General features: G+C 51.2%; 1 protein-coding gene across 2 annotated transcripts in view; it reads right to left on the bottom strand.

The window, feature by feature from the left end:
• Window positions 1-15090, bottom strand: part of RPTOR (regulatory associated protein of MTOR complex 1) — a 330498-nt gene that overhangs the window by 170084 nt on the left and 145324 nt on the right. For both annotated transcript variants that reach the window (XM_055318123.1, XM_055318124.1), the window contains exons 5-6: window positions 14759-14905; window positions 159-334 (exon numbers count right to left, since the gene is read on the bottom strand). In XM_055318123.1, coding sequence (XP_055174098.1) covers window positions 159-334; window positions 14759-14905 — 323 coding nt within the window. The remainder of the gene's footprint in view (window positions 1-158; window positions 335-14758; window positions 14906-15090) is intronic.

Below are 15090 nucleotides of genomic sequence, written 5' to 3'. Positions count from 1 at the left end.
GGGAGAGCCCTTCTTTAATTCTCCGTGAGTGAAGCCCGAGCCTCGGGATGCTGAGTTTGCGCCTGTCAGTCGGGTCTGTAAAGCCCAGGTCGATCGCTGGGATCCATGCCACCGGGGCCCCCTGGGGAGCCCCAGTCACGGCGGCAGGAGCCACTTACCAGCGCAGGGCGATTTTGATGGGGGTGGTGAGGCACGACGTGAACAGGTCGGCCGGGAGGTCTGGGATCATGGGCAGGAGCTCGTTGGCCTCACAGGCCGCCAGCTGAATGCAGTTCTTCATGGACGGAGGCAGGGGCATCTGCGCGAGTGGGTGGTTTGGGTTAATGGCAGCGACCTGCGGGGAAGAACAGGAAGAGAGAGTGGCTTAGTGGTCATGACGACTGCAGCGTTGGCTGGAAACACAGCCCCGAACGAAAGACTCACACGCAGGCTGCACGCCCTCCTGCCGCACGGCCTCGCGCCCCTTACCAAGGTCCCTTCCCGACACCGCCAGGCGGGTCTCCGCCTGTAAGTTCTCTCAAGTGTTTTCTGTGTTAAGGTCCCTCCTTGCACTGTGATTATACCAACGTTTAAGCAGGATTTCCCTCGGAGTCTCATATTGGGTCTTCGTGTTTATTTTAAACTTCAGTCTTTGGGGCACCCGGGTGGCTCAGCGGCTGAGCGTCTGCTTTTGGCTCAGGTCGTATTCCTGGGGTCCTGGGATCGAGTCCCGCATCAGTTCCCTGCATGGGGCCTGCTCCTCCCTCTGCCTGTGTCTCTGCCTGTCTCTCATGAATAAATAAATAAATAAAATCTTTAAAAAAGTTAGAAATAAACTCTAGTCTTTAGTCCAGCATGACGTATTTTGGTGTGCTGACCCGGGAGGATGTTCAGGGTATAGACAGCGGCCACCACCAAATAGCTGATGGCAGAACCACAGCAGGGGGAGGCTGGAGACACACGGAGGCTCCCTGCCCCGTGGCCACCCAGCTGCTTCCATGTTCCGGGAGCTTCAGCAGACACTTCAAAACACCCTGCTAACAAGTGTGTATTAACTCTGTAACCAGGGAGGAGGGCTCTTCTGTTTTGTTTTAACGCAGAATTTAATTACTCTTTGAAGCAGGGATATTTCCTCACTGAGACTGTGGTCGTAGGGGCCCTGGAAGTGAAGCGTGGAGGACACCCACGGTTTAGGAAGACAGGGATCACGCTGGTTCCTCTACAATGAGGGTGTGCTGTCCTGAAAATCAACAGAATTCACCGAAGTCGGGGAGCCTCATGCCCCGAGCCCCTTTGCCCGGCACGTGGCCTGCGACCCCTCCCCAGTGACACACATCACCAGCGCTGCACTCGTGTGGCAATCTGGTCATCCCGTCACCCACCAGTGGTTCTGCTGCCCCTTTCAGAAAGACGAAGGCTGAACGTGCGAGGGCCCCACCCTGGTCTGCCTGCCCCGCAGCGGCTCTGGAGGAAGGGTGTCTAGCGGGGCGCTGGGCCCAGCTGGGGCACGGAGCAGAGGGCTGTCCCCTGGGGACAGCACGATGGCAGCAGAGGGTGAGTGGATGAGTCATGTCGACTGCGAAGGGGCTCCGAGTCTCCCACACATCAGCTGCCCTGCGGGCCGGTGTGGCAGGGCAACAGGTAACAAAAATAATGAAAATTAAAACCCAGAAAATGCTGGTTGCGTGGGCCCACAGAGCTTCCAGGACCGGGTCACCCGCTCATCTACAAACAGCCATGACCCACCTGGAAGGACAGCTATTAGCCGGGGGCCCAAATGCAGGTGGTGTCCGTCCCCAGAAACGAAACACGGTGACGGCATCATCCTGCCCGCAGCCACGGGGCCCCAGGGCCAGGGACAACGATGGTGGAGAGTGGGCCACGGGAAGGGACCCTTGGGTTACAAGCCCCAGCGCGGCCGGCCCCTTCCTCTCCCTGTGGACCGTCACGGCTCCGCCAGGGACAGGAAGGCACAACACAGCGACCACCGCCGGCCGCTGCTTTGTGTCAGGCCTGCACCCGCGGGGCATGACTCCGTGTCTGCTCCTCACGGACAACCCGCCGTGAGGTTGTCAACAGTGGTCGACCTTCCTCCGAGCTCTTTCCCACTTACTAGCTCATGTGCTTTTTAAAAACGGCCCCATGAAGTAAGTTTTGCTTCCACTCTTAGAGATCCTCCACGATGAGACAGCACAGCCCCCAAGGAATGGCATGTGCAACCCACCACTCGGTCAGTGCCAGGGTCACCCAACGGGCTGCTCCCGGTTCCAGGCTGCACCGCCCCTCCGGACCCAGCTGTCACCCCCAGCCCGGGACACGGGCGGGGTGCTCTGGGGGGCTTTGCCAGCCAGGTGCAGGGCATTCAGACTAAATGCATGCGGAGCTGTCTTCACCTGCTCGTGTGCAGCACGCAGATGACGTGAGGTGTCATTACTACTGCTGAGCAAAACTGGTTCTTACTCTCAAATTTCTCAAATGGAAATGGAAGGTAGTAAAGGGTGTAGTTTTACTGACAACCCATCCTACATCAGGAGCATTGAGCCCAGGATGCCAAATTCTACTAAATAATAAAAAATACTTAAACTTTTTAATAAAAAACACAACTTTTAGAGGAATGGGTTTTTTGTAATGCTGGTAAAATACAGGTAGCATGAAGTTTACCATTTTAACCATTTTGAGAATACAGCTCAGTGGCACCGAGTACACTCACACTGTGCAGCCATCACCAGAGACTAAGTTTTTTGTTTTTTAAACTTAATTTTTTAAAAGATTTTATTTATTTATTAGAGAGAGAGAGAGAGAGAGAGAGAGGCAGAGACACAGGCAGAGGGAGAAGCAGGCTCCATGCAGGGAGCCCAACATGGGACTCAATCCCGGGTCTCCAGGATCAGGCCCTGGGCCGAAGGCAGGCACTAAACCGCTGAGCCACCCAGGGATCTCCAGTTTTTTGTTTTTTAAGATTTTATTTATTTATTCATGAGAGACACACAGAGAGAGGCAGAGACACAGGTAGAGGGAGAAGCAGGCTCCCTGTGGGGAGCCCGATGTGGGACTCAATCCCGGGACCCCAGGGTCACACCCTGAACCAAAGGCAGACACTCAACCACTGAGCCACCCAGGTGTCCCGAGACCGGGGTTTTTGAAGCAAACAGGGACACCTGGGTGGCTTGAGCTCAGGGTGTGATCTCCGGGTCATGTGACCAAGCCCTGTGTCAGGTTCTGCACGGGGCAGGCTGCCTGAGGTCCTCCCTGCTTCCCCCACCCCCTGCTCTCACTGGATCAAAATAAATAACACAGCAGAGTCACACTCAAATCCTCCCCTCGCGTCCTGCACTCAGTTCAGCCAGCCAGCAGAGCACCTACCGGCATGGGAGACTGCCCCAGAACCGGCTGCCAGGCCTGCAAACCTCTGGAGTCTGGTGCGCGGCAGGCTTTCAGGAGTGCCAGTGCCCGCATAGAGAACATGAGCAGGGCTGAACTTCGCGGGGAAGACGCAGCCATTATGGACAAAATAGATTCCACATTCTTATTTTCCATTTCAGAGAGAAGTCTGTTTTCACAGGAGAAATCCTAGAGGTTCCTGAGTTTGAGCTTTCTGGTTTCTGATTTGCTTCCACATTAAGATTCCTCTCTGACGGAGCTGAGAATGGACCAGCAGGCCCCCTGGCCACAAGCACGGACCCTGTGCCTCTTCCACCCTTGCTTTTTCCACGGAGTATCCAAAATCTCACGCCCCTTGGGAGTGCAGCACTTTGTCACACCAAGGTCACCCACGTGGCACGCACAGGCCCCACAGGGAGGTAAAGAGGTGGGTGGTTCACACGCTGGCCACCATGGCGCAGTTCGGTGGGTTTTACAAGGCCTCCCATAAGCGTGCAGGAGTCTGTCCTGTCCGGTCCACAAGGGGCAAGGTTGTGCAGTCTGCACCCTGGGCCTCACCAGCATTTGGCCCAAAGCCTCCGGAGTCCTGGTACAGGAGGCATTCCATGGACGCTGAAGGAGGAAATGGCAGGTACGTGGAGAAACAGCTTTACTCCAAATACAGCTGCTAGAAACTAAGTTCCCAACTCAAAATGGCATTGACAGAAACCCCGACTTCTTCACAAGCCCCTTGCAGCACGTCATCATCCTATCAACGGGGAGCAGGTGGTCTAGCTGCACATGAGCTGCAGTGACCTGGCGTCAACGTTCAGGAGGAAGCATTTGGTCAGGGGCCCTTCCTTCCCACCACACTGCCGGGCACAGAGAAGGCAGGTGAAAACTCTGCTTTAGGGATAAGTAGGATGCTAACATTTACATTAAAAAATGGCATTCAAGGCCAAGGATTCCACCAACGAATCACTATTTTTCAGGTGCGCTAACCTAGAAAGACAAATACCTATCTTAAAGGATGAGGCATTTGCCACACGTCGTCTTGGTTTCGTATTGACCTTTTAATCGAACTCACTCTTTGGAAACAGCCTGCACGTATGGTAACTACCGGCAACTCAGGGAACTCTGAAAAGCCGCCCAGACACCCGCAAGAGCAGCGCCAGCATCACCCAACATGCACCTTCACCCAAGGGGGTTTCTTCTGGGGAATCTAGAGACTCAAACACACGAAACAATCTCAAGTTTCAAAGCTCACTAGAGCCTTCTGGAGGTTTTGGGAAGGGTCCAGAAAACTCTGGAGATGTGATACACAGCAAGCAGATCCAACAGAGACATCTGCTCCATGTCCCACGCGTGTAGGTCACGCGGAGCTCGTGAGGGCCAGGAAACACTCATCTCTGAAAGCACTGCTGCAGGGGCCGCCGGGGGCACGCCCGCGTCTCTCATTTTCTCCATGAAACTCTGACATCACGCTGCTTCTTTTTCCCAAGGCATACACATGCACAGACACCTCTATAAAGAGATGAAAGTACTGGTAACTTCAGGGGCCTGTAAAAGGTGAACTTGTGCAAATAACATTGACTTGGTAATTGGTTTTGGTTACAGCAACTTCTGTGCTCAACTCAAAGACGCCTGCTTACTGTGGGCACCTTGCAAAGTGCAGAGAGACTGAGGTCCGTCAAGGACTCCGTGTACTGCTGACCCAGCTCCTTTCAGAGCGATGCAGCCTCTATCACGTGACACTGTCCTAAAACCAGCAGGTAAAAGCAGCAGGAATTTCTCATCAGTAACGTATATAAGTTTGCATCTTATCAAATACTAAGTAGCAATGTCACAGCCCCTGGTACCCACAGCTGGGGGCCACCAGCTGTCCAGGAGACCAGGAGTCAGTCTTGTTGGATGAAGGCCTCCCTGATGCCCCGGAGCCCTCGGAGCTGCCTGTCAAAGGGCAAAAAAGAGCCTCTTTGTAGCGTTTGTCACCATCACCCAGGGAGCTCCTCCGAATGGACCTTCCACTGTGCGAAGTCTTCTAGCTGTTAGCAACTGAACAGTCTTTAACATGCTCTAGAACCATTCTGTACCTCAGTGAGGATGCTTAGTTCGAATCTGCAACCAAATTCTACCCCCAGTGACTCCTACACAGTCAGCAGCCAAAGGAAAGGGGGTGCCGAGGAATCCTGCAGCCTTCTACTTCAAGGAGAGAATTTCCATTTGGCTTTGCGAATAGTGCTGCTATGAACACGTGTGTGCACGTGTCTGTGTGAACATATGTTTTCAACTCTCTTGGGTACAAGTCGGGAGTGGAATCACTGGGTTGCATCGCGGCTCCCAGTGTAACAGGTGAGGAGCCAGCAGGCTCTGTTCCAAGCGGCTGCCGCACCTTGCGCTCCCGCCAGCACGTGAGGGCTCCTGAGTCCCCCATGTCCTTGCCAGCTCTGAGAATCACCCTTCTTTTCTATTCTAGATGTCCTGGTGAGTGTGAAGCGTGCCTCACTGTGGTTTTGCTCTCATCTCCCTGGAAGGGATGATCTCCTCCTACCGTCTGCTGCTGGCCGGGCCTGCCAACATCACGTGCAGTAAGAATGCTGGGAGCAGACAGTCCTGCCTCGTTGCTGATCTCGGGGGGAAACAGTCTCTTACCATGAGTACAAGGACAGAGAGGCTCTCCGTCCAGCTGAAGACATTCTCCGCTTTCCCTAGTTTGCTAAGAGGTTTTTTCTTTTTCCCTCAAAGATATTTATTTATTTATTCATTCATTCATTCATTCACGAGAGACACAGAGACACAGGCAGAGGGAGAAGTAGGCTCCTCACAGGGAACCCAATGTGGGACTCGATCCCAGAACCCCGGATCACACCCTGAGCCAAAGGCAGACACTCAACTGCTGAGTCATCCAGGCATCCCTAAGAGGTATTATGTTTTTAACATGGGAGCATGCTGGATTTTGTCAAAAAAAAAAAAAAAAAAAAAAAAAAATTTTTTTGTATCAACTGATCACATGGTCTTTCTTCTCTAATCTATTGGGGTGGTGAGTCCCATTTATTGTTGTTGTTGTTGTTGTTGTTTTAAATTAAGCCAGACTTGCATGTCAGGAATAATCCCACTCAGTCATCGAGTATAATTCCTTTCAGAGATCACTAGAACCAATCTATTATTTGCTTGAGGATTTCTACATCTAAGTGTGTGAGAGTGGTTTGCGGTGTTTTGTTTTTCCCTTTTGTCCTGTGGGTCCCCTTCCACAGCAGGGTAACAAAACTCCCTCCTTTTTCCACCTTCTGGGCAAGCTTTGTGCACCCCTGGTATGAATGCTTCTTCAGACGTTTGGTGCAATTCTCCAGTGAAGCCACCTGGGCCTGGAGACTTCCTTCAGGAACTGTTAAATTACAAATTCAGTTTCTTTAGTGGTTATTAGACTGTTCACATGATGTATCGCATCTTGGTCCGGGCTTCTGTTTGTGGTTCTGCAGGAACTGGTCCATATTTGGAAGCTGTCGAATTCCTGAGTGCGCAGTTGTCCACAGTATTCCTGTATTGTTCTTTTAATGGCTGCAGGATCCGGATTCTTCCTTCCTCCCCTGTGTGTTGGTCTTGCTAGAGATTTATCCGTGCTATTGATGATTCCTGAGAAGCAGCTTTCTGCTTCCTGGGTTTTCTCTTTCTCTGTTTTCAATGCCAGTGATTTCTGCTCTTACGGCCGCTCTGGTCTTTCTTGTGGCTGCTCCGGGTTCATGTGGTTCTCCTCCTGTAGCTTCCTAAGGTAACGCTGTGGCTGTGGTTCTGGGAGGTGGGCCCCTCGGGTGGAGCCCTCAGGAGTGGGGCCAGCGCCTGGTCAGAGAAGCCCCTTCCATCGAGCAAGGACACAGGGAGAAGGCCCCCACCAGCCCACGCTGGCGCCTTCGCCTAGGACTCCAGCCTCCGGAGTTGTGAGATGTGCATTTCTGTCCATCACAAGCCCCCGGCCTATGCTGTTCCGTTACAGTAGCCCAAACGGACTCAGGCAAGTAGGAACCTCTGACCCATCATTTATGTGTTGTTAATTTTATTCCAACGTTTTTCTGTTATCTTCCTATCGCTGACTTCTAGGTGATTCTACTAGGGTTGAAGAACATACTCTGTGACTTCAATTATTTCATATTTGTTGAGGCCTGCGTTATGACCCAGGACATGCTCTATTTTGAGGAATGTCCCACGACACTTGACAAGGATGTATATTTGCTGCTGGTGGTCCGGTGCTCAGTAATTGTCAATTAGATCCTTAGGATTGACATTTCAACACAGATGACTGTCTTGTCTCCAAAACGACGCAGTTTCATTCCCTCTGCTGCATCTGCATGCCTTCCTCCCTGAGCCATGCTGCATGGACTGTTACGGCACACAGCTGGGGAGGAAAAGGGGGTGAGCACGTCTCCTGGCCTCTGAGCTGTGTGTGCAGACACTACCTGTGTGTGGGGCTCCATCTCCCATGTGGGTGGCAGCCTCCCACCCATCCTGCTCCCGCTGCATGGCTCTGTGTTTACCTGGTTAATACAGACAGAAAAACGCTGCCACAGAGGCTCTGCTGCCCTGTGCCGCCAGGATCTTTGCAAGAGAGCATATCTGGCCATTACCTTAGTGTCCTCTGGCTCTGGGCCGGGCTGGTGGTGGGGAGATGCCCCATGAGAGCGGACGGGCCATGCAGACCGGCCTGCACCACAACCCAGAGCACCAGCCAGGATCTGGGCTCTAGAATACTGAGCACATCCTGGTGTATTTTAAAACAGATGAAGTTAGATAAAATGATTAAGCTCTAGATTTATCTTTGGAGACGCTCTCAGTTTTATGTTGGCTGCAATTTGTACTTTATATTCATGAATCTGGATTAATCATTTTTTCTTTGTTTCTTTTTAAATTTGATGGAAGTTAATCAAAATCCAAACACATTCAATGAATCATGAACATATCAAAAGAAGACAATTAAAGGTAGTTTATTCAGATGTGAATGCACTTATGTGACCACAATTGTAAATATTTCCCGAATGTCTACCTCAATTGAGGCGCCCTTGACAGGTTTACATAACAGATCTAAATTACAGCCGAGGACACCAGTAGAACAGATACTGCAAGACAACATACACCTCGCTGTCCAATTACCCGGTGACACTCGGCTGCGTGTGGTCAGCTGAGGACGCCGCGGGCCCCAGGAAGTGTTTGCAAGGAAGCAGAGGGGCAGTTATGCCCTGAAACGTGACGAACTGCAACACACGCTGCTAGCCCACGGGTCCACCCAGTACCATCAGCCATGAGAGCTCCAAAACGTTTCATGCAGAGAAATCACTTCTCTTCCTCCCCGAGCAGTCAGATTACAGGCAGGGAACTATAACAGCAGCTGACGGAAGAGATCTCAGGGTTCCCTATGAGCCAGTCCAGCAGAGTCTGGGGGCTGATCGAGTTCTTTCTGTTGCACAGGCGGACAATGGGATGAAATGTAAAATGCTCTGCAACAGAACATGTGGCACAAATAAAAGGGAGCTGTGCCCACCTAAGATGTGCCAGCAGCAGTGGCCCTGGCACGGGGAGCCCAGCCCTGCTCTGCACCTCCCCTGAGGCCACCTGCCCACCTCCCATGGCCCTTCGCTGCCCGGCACCCACTCGCAGTGACGGTCCTGGTGCTCTAGAGGCTGCTTTCTTACCACGGCTTTTCCACGAGCTGTTATGTTTTCTGGTCAGCATAGCAGCCCCGTAAAGCCCACTGGGGGCCAGCTGTCCCTCTGGGTCTTTTATTTCCATAAAGGATGGCTTTCTTCTTCCCAGCCAGGCACTGTTGGATCCCAATTAAAGGGGCTTCTGCTGTATTTGTTTTTAGATTAAACCCATATTCTCTCTCCTATAAACAGTCGAAATGGTAATATTTCTTCTTAAATTACAAATGAAACCCTATTCTGTTTTGTGTGTGTGTGCAATATCAAGTACATTATACATTTCTTATCACTATAGTTTTGAAAACCTTTCCTATTGTGAATTCTTACTGCTTATTATACAGAAAGTATAAGGTATCGACGAGTGAACTTGACCAGTCTTTACTAAAAAGAGGAAACGAAACTGTCCAGAATGTGTGCAGAGAAGCAAGAGGCAAAGGGGGATCGCTGGGCACAGCCTGGAGTGTGTGGGCTGGAAGACCAGTGTCACCTGAAGATGGGTCATCGGACAGCCACTGCTCACCCATGTGCCTGGAGTCAGGTGCCCTGCTATGAGCCTCACCACTCCTCCCCAGAAAGCACTCAGGTTTTCTTTGCTAAAAAGAGTTACTGATGCACCTGGGGCAAAGCAGGGCAGCTAGAGAGGCAGCTGACATCCCAGGAAATGGGATGTCCCCTGCATGGTGACTACACCTGCAGCCAGACCCCCGAGCCCCCGGCCACTTCCCCAGCTGAGAATTCCCGCCTGCAAATGCATGGGAGCTTCATTCTTCAACATGGGAGACATCTCAGTGTCATCACCCACCTCCAGCATAGAAAAGAAAAATCTACATAAACCTAACAGAAGATTTAGCACATGGGGCAATGGACTAATGCAGAGAAGAGGGGGGATGCTATTTGCAAGCCCACAGAGTAGCATCATTTAAAACCTAAAGGAGAACATGAACACAGCTACGGTGTAACTGACTTCTCGTTTCTCTGCTACCTACAGGTGACAGCTCTGCAGCTGGAATGAAGCAGCTGCACCGGAATGATGGAGCCGGATGCGCCTCGAGCCGCTGCCAGCAGCAGTACCCCATGTCCCCACGCCAAGTGCTCAGAGAACATCACACATCCACACACGCAGACTCCTCGCAGTCAACAGTAGTCAGGACCCGCGCTTCTCTGCAGGCACACTGGGAACTAGCCTGCGGTGTCAGGCATCGTCCACGGGCACCGCAACACGAGCAGGACCCTGGCACAGACTGCAGACTGGGCTGTGAAGGCCATGGGCATCCACCTGATGTGCTGTTAGGACCGTGAGACCTCAGAAACGTTACCTACAGTTCTATAAAATGCACATTTAACAAGTTCTGAAGAGACATGAAGAGTCTGCGGTTAGTCCTTTCTTATCAGAAGTTCTTAGTTTAACTGTGACATAAAATGTAGTCGCTAAGACGCATGCGTGACGATGCTGCATCACGTATCAGTTCATACACAGGATCACCAACAGGAAACAGGGTGGTTCCATCACTGTGGATTCAGCGGCGCTAAAGGAGCGAGTCTGTCACTGTGGAAACGAGGGTCCACACAACAGGTCTCTGCAAGCCGGGGGTGCCAGGCGGGCCAGCAGCCGTGGGCTGGACAATAGTGACCAGAGGACGGAGGGCAGATGAGGGACCGGCTTGGAGGCATCACAAGAAGAGTGTCGCAGAGCACCAGCAAGCAGGAAGAGGAGAGGAGGCTGCAGAGAGGTGGATGGAGCAGTACAGGACAGTCCTGGTGTGGGGAAGACATGCTCCCCGCTGGCCACCTAGGAACAGCCCACTAGTCGCACTGCACTAGTCGCAGTCCCTGAAGACCGTGTTCAGGATACAGGCTTTGTGTCTCTGGGGAACGAGGGGCGTTACTGTGCCTACCACCACAGCCACCGCCATGCCCACTGCCATGCCCAGGTGCCTTGTAGGCCTTGCACACACACCACACGGCTGCATTCACACCCAGGTCGTCCAGTACTCGCACCCCAAGTCACCCAGGGCCAGCCACAGATGCAAAGGGAAGGCCACCTGGCAGATGTGCTGGCCCTGCCTCACCCACAGGTGTCCTGTAGCCGGCAGGAGAGAACACCAGCAGCCGCGGGTGCCAGAGCAGAGAGTAAGAGTGGCCAGGGCACTGACGGCACCATGAACAAGGCGTGGAGTGCCCCACAGACCTTCCTGACAAGCTGCTGCGGGTTTAGAAACTGGCAGAGAGGGATCCCTGGGTGGCGCAGCAGTTTAGCGCCTGCCTTTGGCCCAGGGCGCGATCCTGGAGACCCGGGATCGAGTCCCACGTCGGGCTCCCGGTGTATGGAGCCTGCTTCTCCCTCTGCCTGTGTCTCTGCCTCTCTCTCTCTCTCTCTCTCTCTCTCTCTCTCTGACTATCATAAATAAATAAAAAAATTAAAAAAAAAAAAAAAGAAACTGGCAGAGAGCTGTCCCATCCCTTCCCGCTGGAAGCATCCAGATGTAGATACTCAGTGAAGGGCTGAGAAAGGTTACCCCACCCATCCTTCCTCAGCTTCGCCTGGAGGGCGTGCCCTGGCAGAACCAGGAGGAAAACCAAGAAAGAGGCCGAGGTGGGACCTGGGAAACGGCGGCTGCACCCGGCAGGCAGTGAAGGGAGACCGCAGGACGGCAGCTCCCGGAGGCACCTTCAGGACAGCCACGCCAACGAGGAGCAACTGGGGGGATGCCATGCAATCCCTGCAACTCTGGGAACCCAGGAAATGTGAAAGATCGAAGACAAGAAGAAATGAGAAAGTATCCAGGAAAATCAAAGAAACAAACAAAAACTATTATAAAATGGGAACCACAGCACCCAATTCAGCCACTCAGTGAATTGTAATCAAGTCCTCGAGTTTTTGACATTTGCCGTGTTTTAGAATCAAGAAGCACCAGTGCAAGCACATTGTCTCCACCTGCAGAGACTCACTAGAGGAACAAAAGAGGTTCCCTTCAGGAGCAGAGCCCTGGCGGGGTACATGCGGCAGGGACGGCTTCACCATCGCTGGCCCATAACACCTTTTATTTTATTTTTATTTATTTTTTTTAAAGATTGTATTTATTCAGAGAGGAGAGAGAGAGAGAGAGAGGGAGGGAGGCAGAGACACAGGCAAAGGGAGAAGCAGGCTCCATGCAGGGAGCCCGACGTGGGACTCGATCCCAGGACTCCAGGATCACACCCTGGGCGGAAGGCAGCGCTAAACCACTGAGCCACCCGGGCTGCCCCATAGCACATTTTAAATGTTGGCACTAACCATATGCTAATTTGGTAATAATAAAAATGCTTATATTAGAATGTACAGAAGATGACTGAGTGATAGACAATGTGTTTTCCTGGCCACCATGTGGTTCTAGTCGTGACCAGTAATTTTTGCTGTGCTTTCCGGGGGGGGGGGGGGGGGGGCCTCCTGCTGTACCCACAGCGCTCCTCAGGGGAATCTCCTGGTCCTGCCACGAGGCAAGGCCACAGAGAATGTGAAAGACGACGGCCACCCCTCCAAACATACTCCTGTCACACCTGTGCTAACATTAGCACCTTGGAGGCTCTCCGGTCCGAGTAACAATCGTCACGTGTTCTGTGCGATCACTTTGACCCTCTACCTTTTAAATGTTGGCACAATGGGCAGCCCAGGTGGCTCAGGGGTTTAGCGCTGCCTTCAACCCAGGGAGTGATCCTGGAGACCCAGGATCGAGTCCCATATCGGGCTCCATGCATGGAGCTATCCTTCTAAAAAAAAAAATGTTGGCACAACCATTTCACCTGCCAACTTCTTTCAACTCACACGTCATCATCTACCCAATAAAGCCATTACGACGTATTGTAAGTTGACGAAGAATGTGACCAACTGCAGAGTGGGTAAGAATTATGTAAAAGAACCAAGCTAAGAGGCTATATAGGATTTCTGTTTGTGCAGCACATCATAATATGACTAAAACAAACATTAAGATATTAGCTGGGAGCCAATTTTATCATTTTAATTTCCGCTGTTTATGCAAGAGACCAACTGAACAATAGCCAATCATAGTAAGTGTGATGGCAAAACACAAGACTTATCTACACTGTAATTAAAAAAAAGAAGGAAGATAAAAGTCAGAATTAATTATAAAACATATGGTATGACTTTGCACTGCCATCTATTTGCCACTTCAGATAACGTATTTCTCTTTTGCTCTCCCCCATGAGGAATTAGCCAATTAAACATTTTTTCCCCAAAAAAAGATGCATGGAAATCTTTTCTGTTGCGCTCACCAAAATGAACAGTTTTCTGAGGCTGAGTAAGGCTTCACAACATGCAGAGACCACAAGGTAGTGATGAAGCAAACCTGCACGTGCAGGGCAGTCGGCGCTCAGGCCCACACCCAGGAAGCACCCACCTTCGGTGGGGTGCAAGGGGAGAGGCTGCATCTACCTCGCTGTGATCTGCAGAGGCAGATGTACGGTCTCCCTCACTACCCTGAAGCTCATGAATTGGGATGAAAATCAGGCAGCATTCTTTGCCATCTTCATTTACATAACATATTTTATATGTAAAAAAAAATCTTTTTTGCAATATTTATTAGTTGATGTGAGGAAAAGCAAATCACCTCTAGGTGTTCTGAGTCTTTAGTGCTCATTAGATAACCTGTCCCTTGGGTTAACGTGCATGAAATGCCTAAAAGCAAGGTAATAATCGAATGGTACAAGACGTAGACTTCCCCTCCTTTTACAGAGTGCAAAAATCATGCCTTGTGGAGCGGGGTTCCATTTCCAAGGATAAAGGGCACTGTATTTCTCAGTCACTCTTATGCAACGTTCTGCATTAGGGACTTAATTTATAAATATAAAATATTAAACTGCATGACATGTTAATTTCAAGTTCTACCAAATAGAATTTCTAATTTTATTGCTGATTATTTCAGGCACATCCTCTGATGAAACATGAAAAGCACAACAATACATTAAAATTGAATAGACCCAAAAAGGCTTGAGGAAACATGTGCTTGGGACCATTTCTGTTCCGGAATTGAGAACTTCCCGCACTAGCACCAATCGGGATTCATAACCCCCTCGAGGCTGCAGAATATTTTATTCCCACGCTCTCGTGCAGACCACAGGATGGAGGTCTCTTAATTGAAAATGCCTCTACGATTTCTCTTCAGAATTCACTGTTTGGTTCAAACATCAAATATTAACTAAAACAACCAAGTGAAATGCCTCATCGTGAGCTGAGCGCGGCACAGGCTCTCCAGCTCCTCAAACAGAAGTGACCGATGGCAAACATTTGCGTTCGTTTTCTGTATCTAGCTTAGCGGGGTGTTTCTCATCCTCTCTCTCTCTCTCTCTCTCTCTCTCTACACACACATCACACTCACACACACACACACACACACACACACAACTAAGATGTACAACTGAATGGCTCTGCCCAGATACGGAGATCCATTTCTCCTACAATGTGTCTGCTTTATTTTAACACTTATCATAGGCAGAAACCACTGGAGCACAAGTCAACTCTGTTAATGTCATCACTTAATTTCTATTCAGATCAAATGACATGAAGTAAAATGAGATGTAAAGATATGCCCCGAAGCTCGAGCCGAGTACCTCCCAAGCTGTGGCACCAAATGTTCCATGGTGCCCTGAGTGCTCTGAGAAGGAAGGGGGTCACCCCCCAACCCCAGCCTGGAGGAAACAAGTGGAAGCTCAGGGTGGGGGCGCAAGTGCCTCACCTCAAGCTCCTGCTCCCTCTGCAGAGCGAACTGTTTGAAGGACTTGACGATCAAGCCGGCATTGGAGCAGTCGTAGACGAAGATCGATGGGCTGCCCATCCACGTCTGCAGGTCATATATAGACAGAGGGATGTACTGAGTGTAGTTCTGGAAAACAAAACAGTGCACATGTGAGCTATGCCTCCTGGACAGGATGGCTGACCAGCAGCTGCACGACAAGGAAGGTGTGACACCCAGGGCCTGGCGGCTTGGAGGGCTGACTCACTGCCTGTACACCTGGTACGTCATAGAGGGCAGACTAAGCCCTCCGTCGTGTGCCTGCCCTGTACCCA

This window comes from Nyctereutes procyonoides, unplaced genomic scaffold (assembly GCF_905146905.1).
Source record: "Nyctereutes procyonoides isolate TBG_1078 unplaced genomic scaffold, NYPRO_anot_genome, whole genome shotgun sequence".
In the NCBI taxonomy this organism is placed as follows: Eukaryota; Metazoa; Chordata; class Mammalia; order Carnivora; family Canidae; genus Nyctereutes; species Nyctereutes procyonoides.
This window is presented reverse-complemented; position numbering and strand designations above follow the sequence as displayed.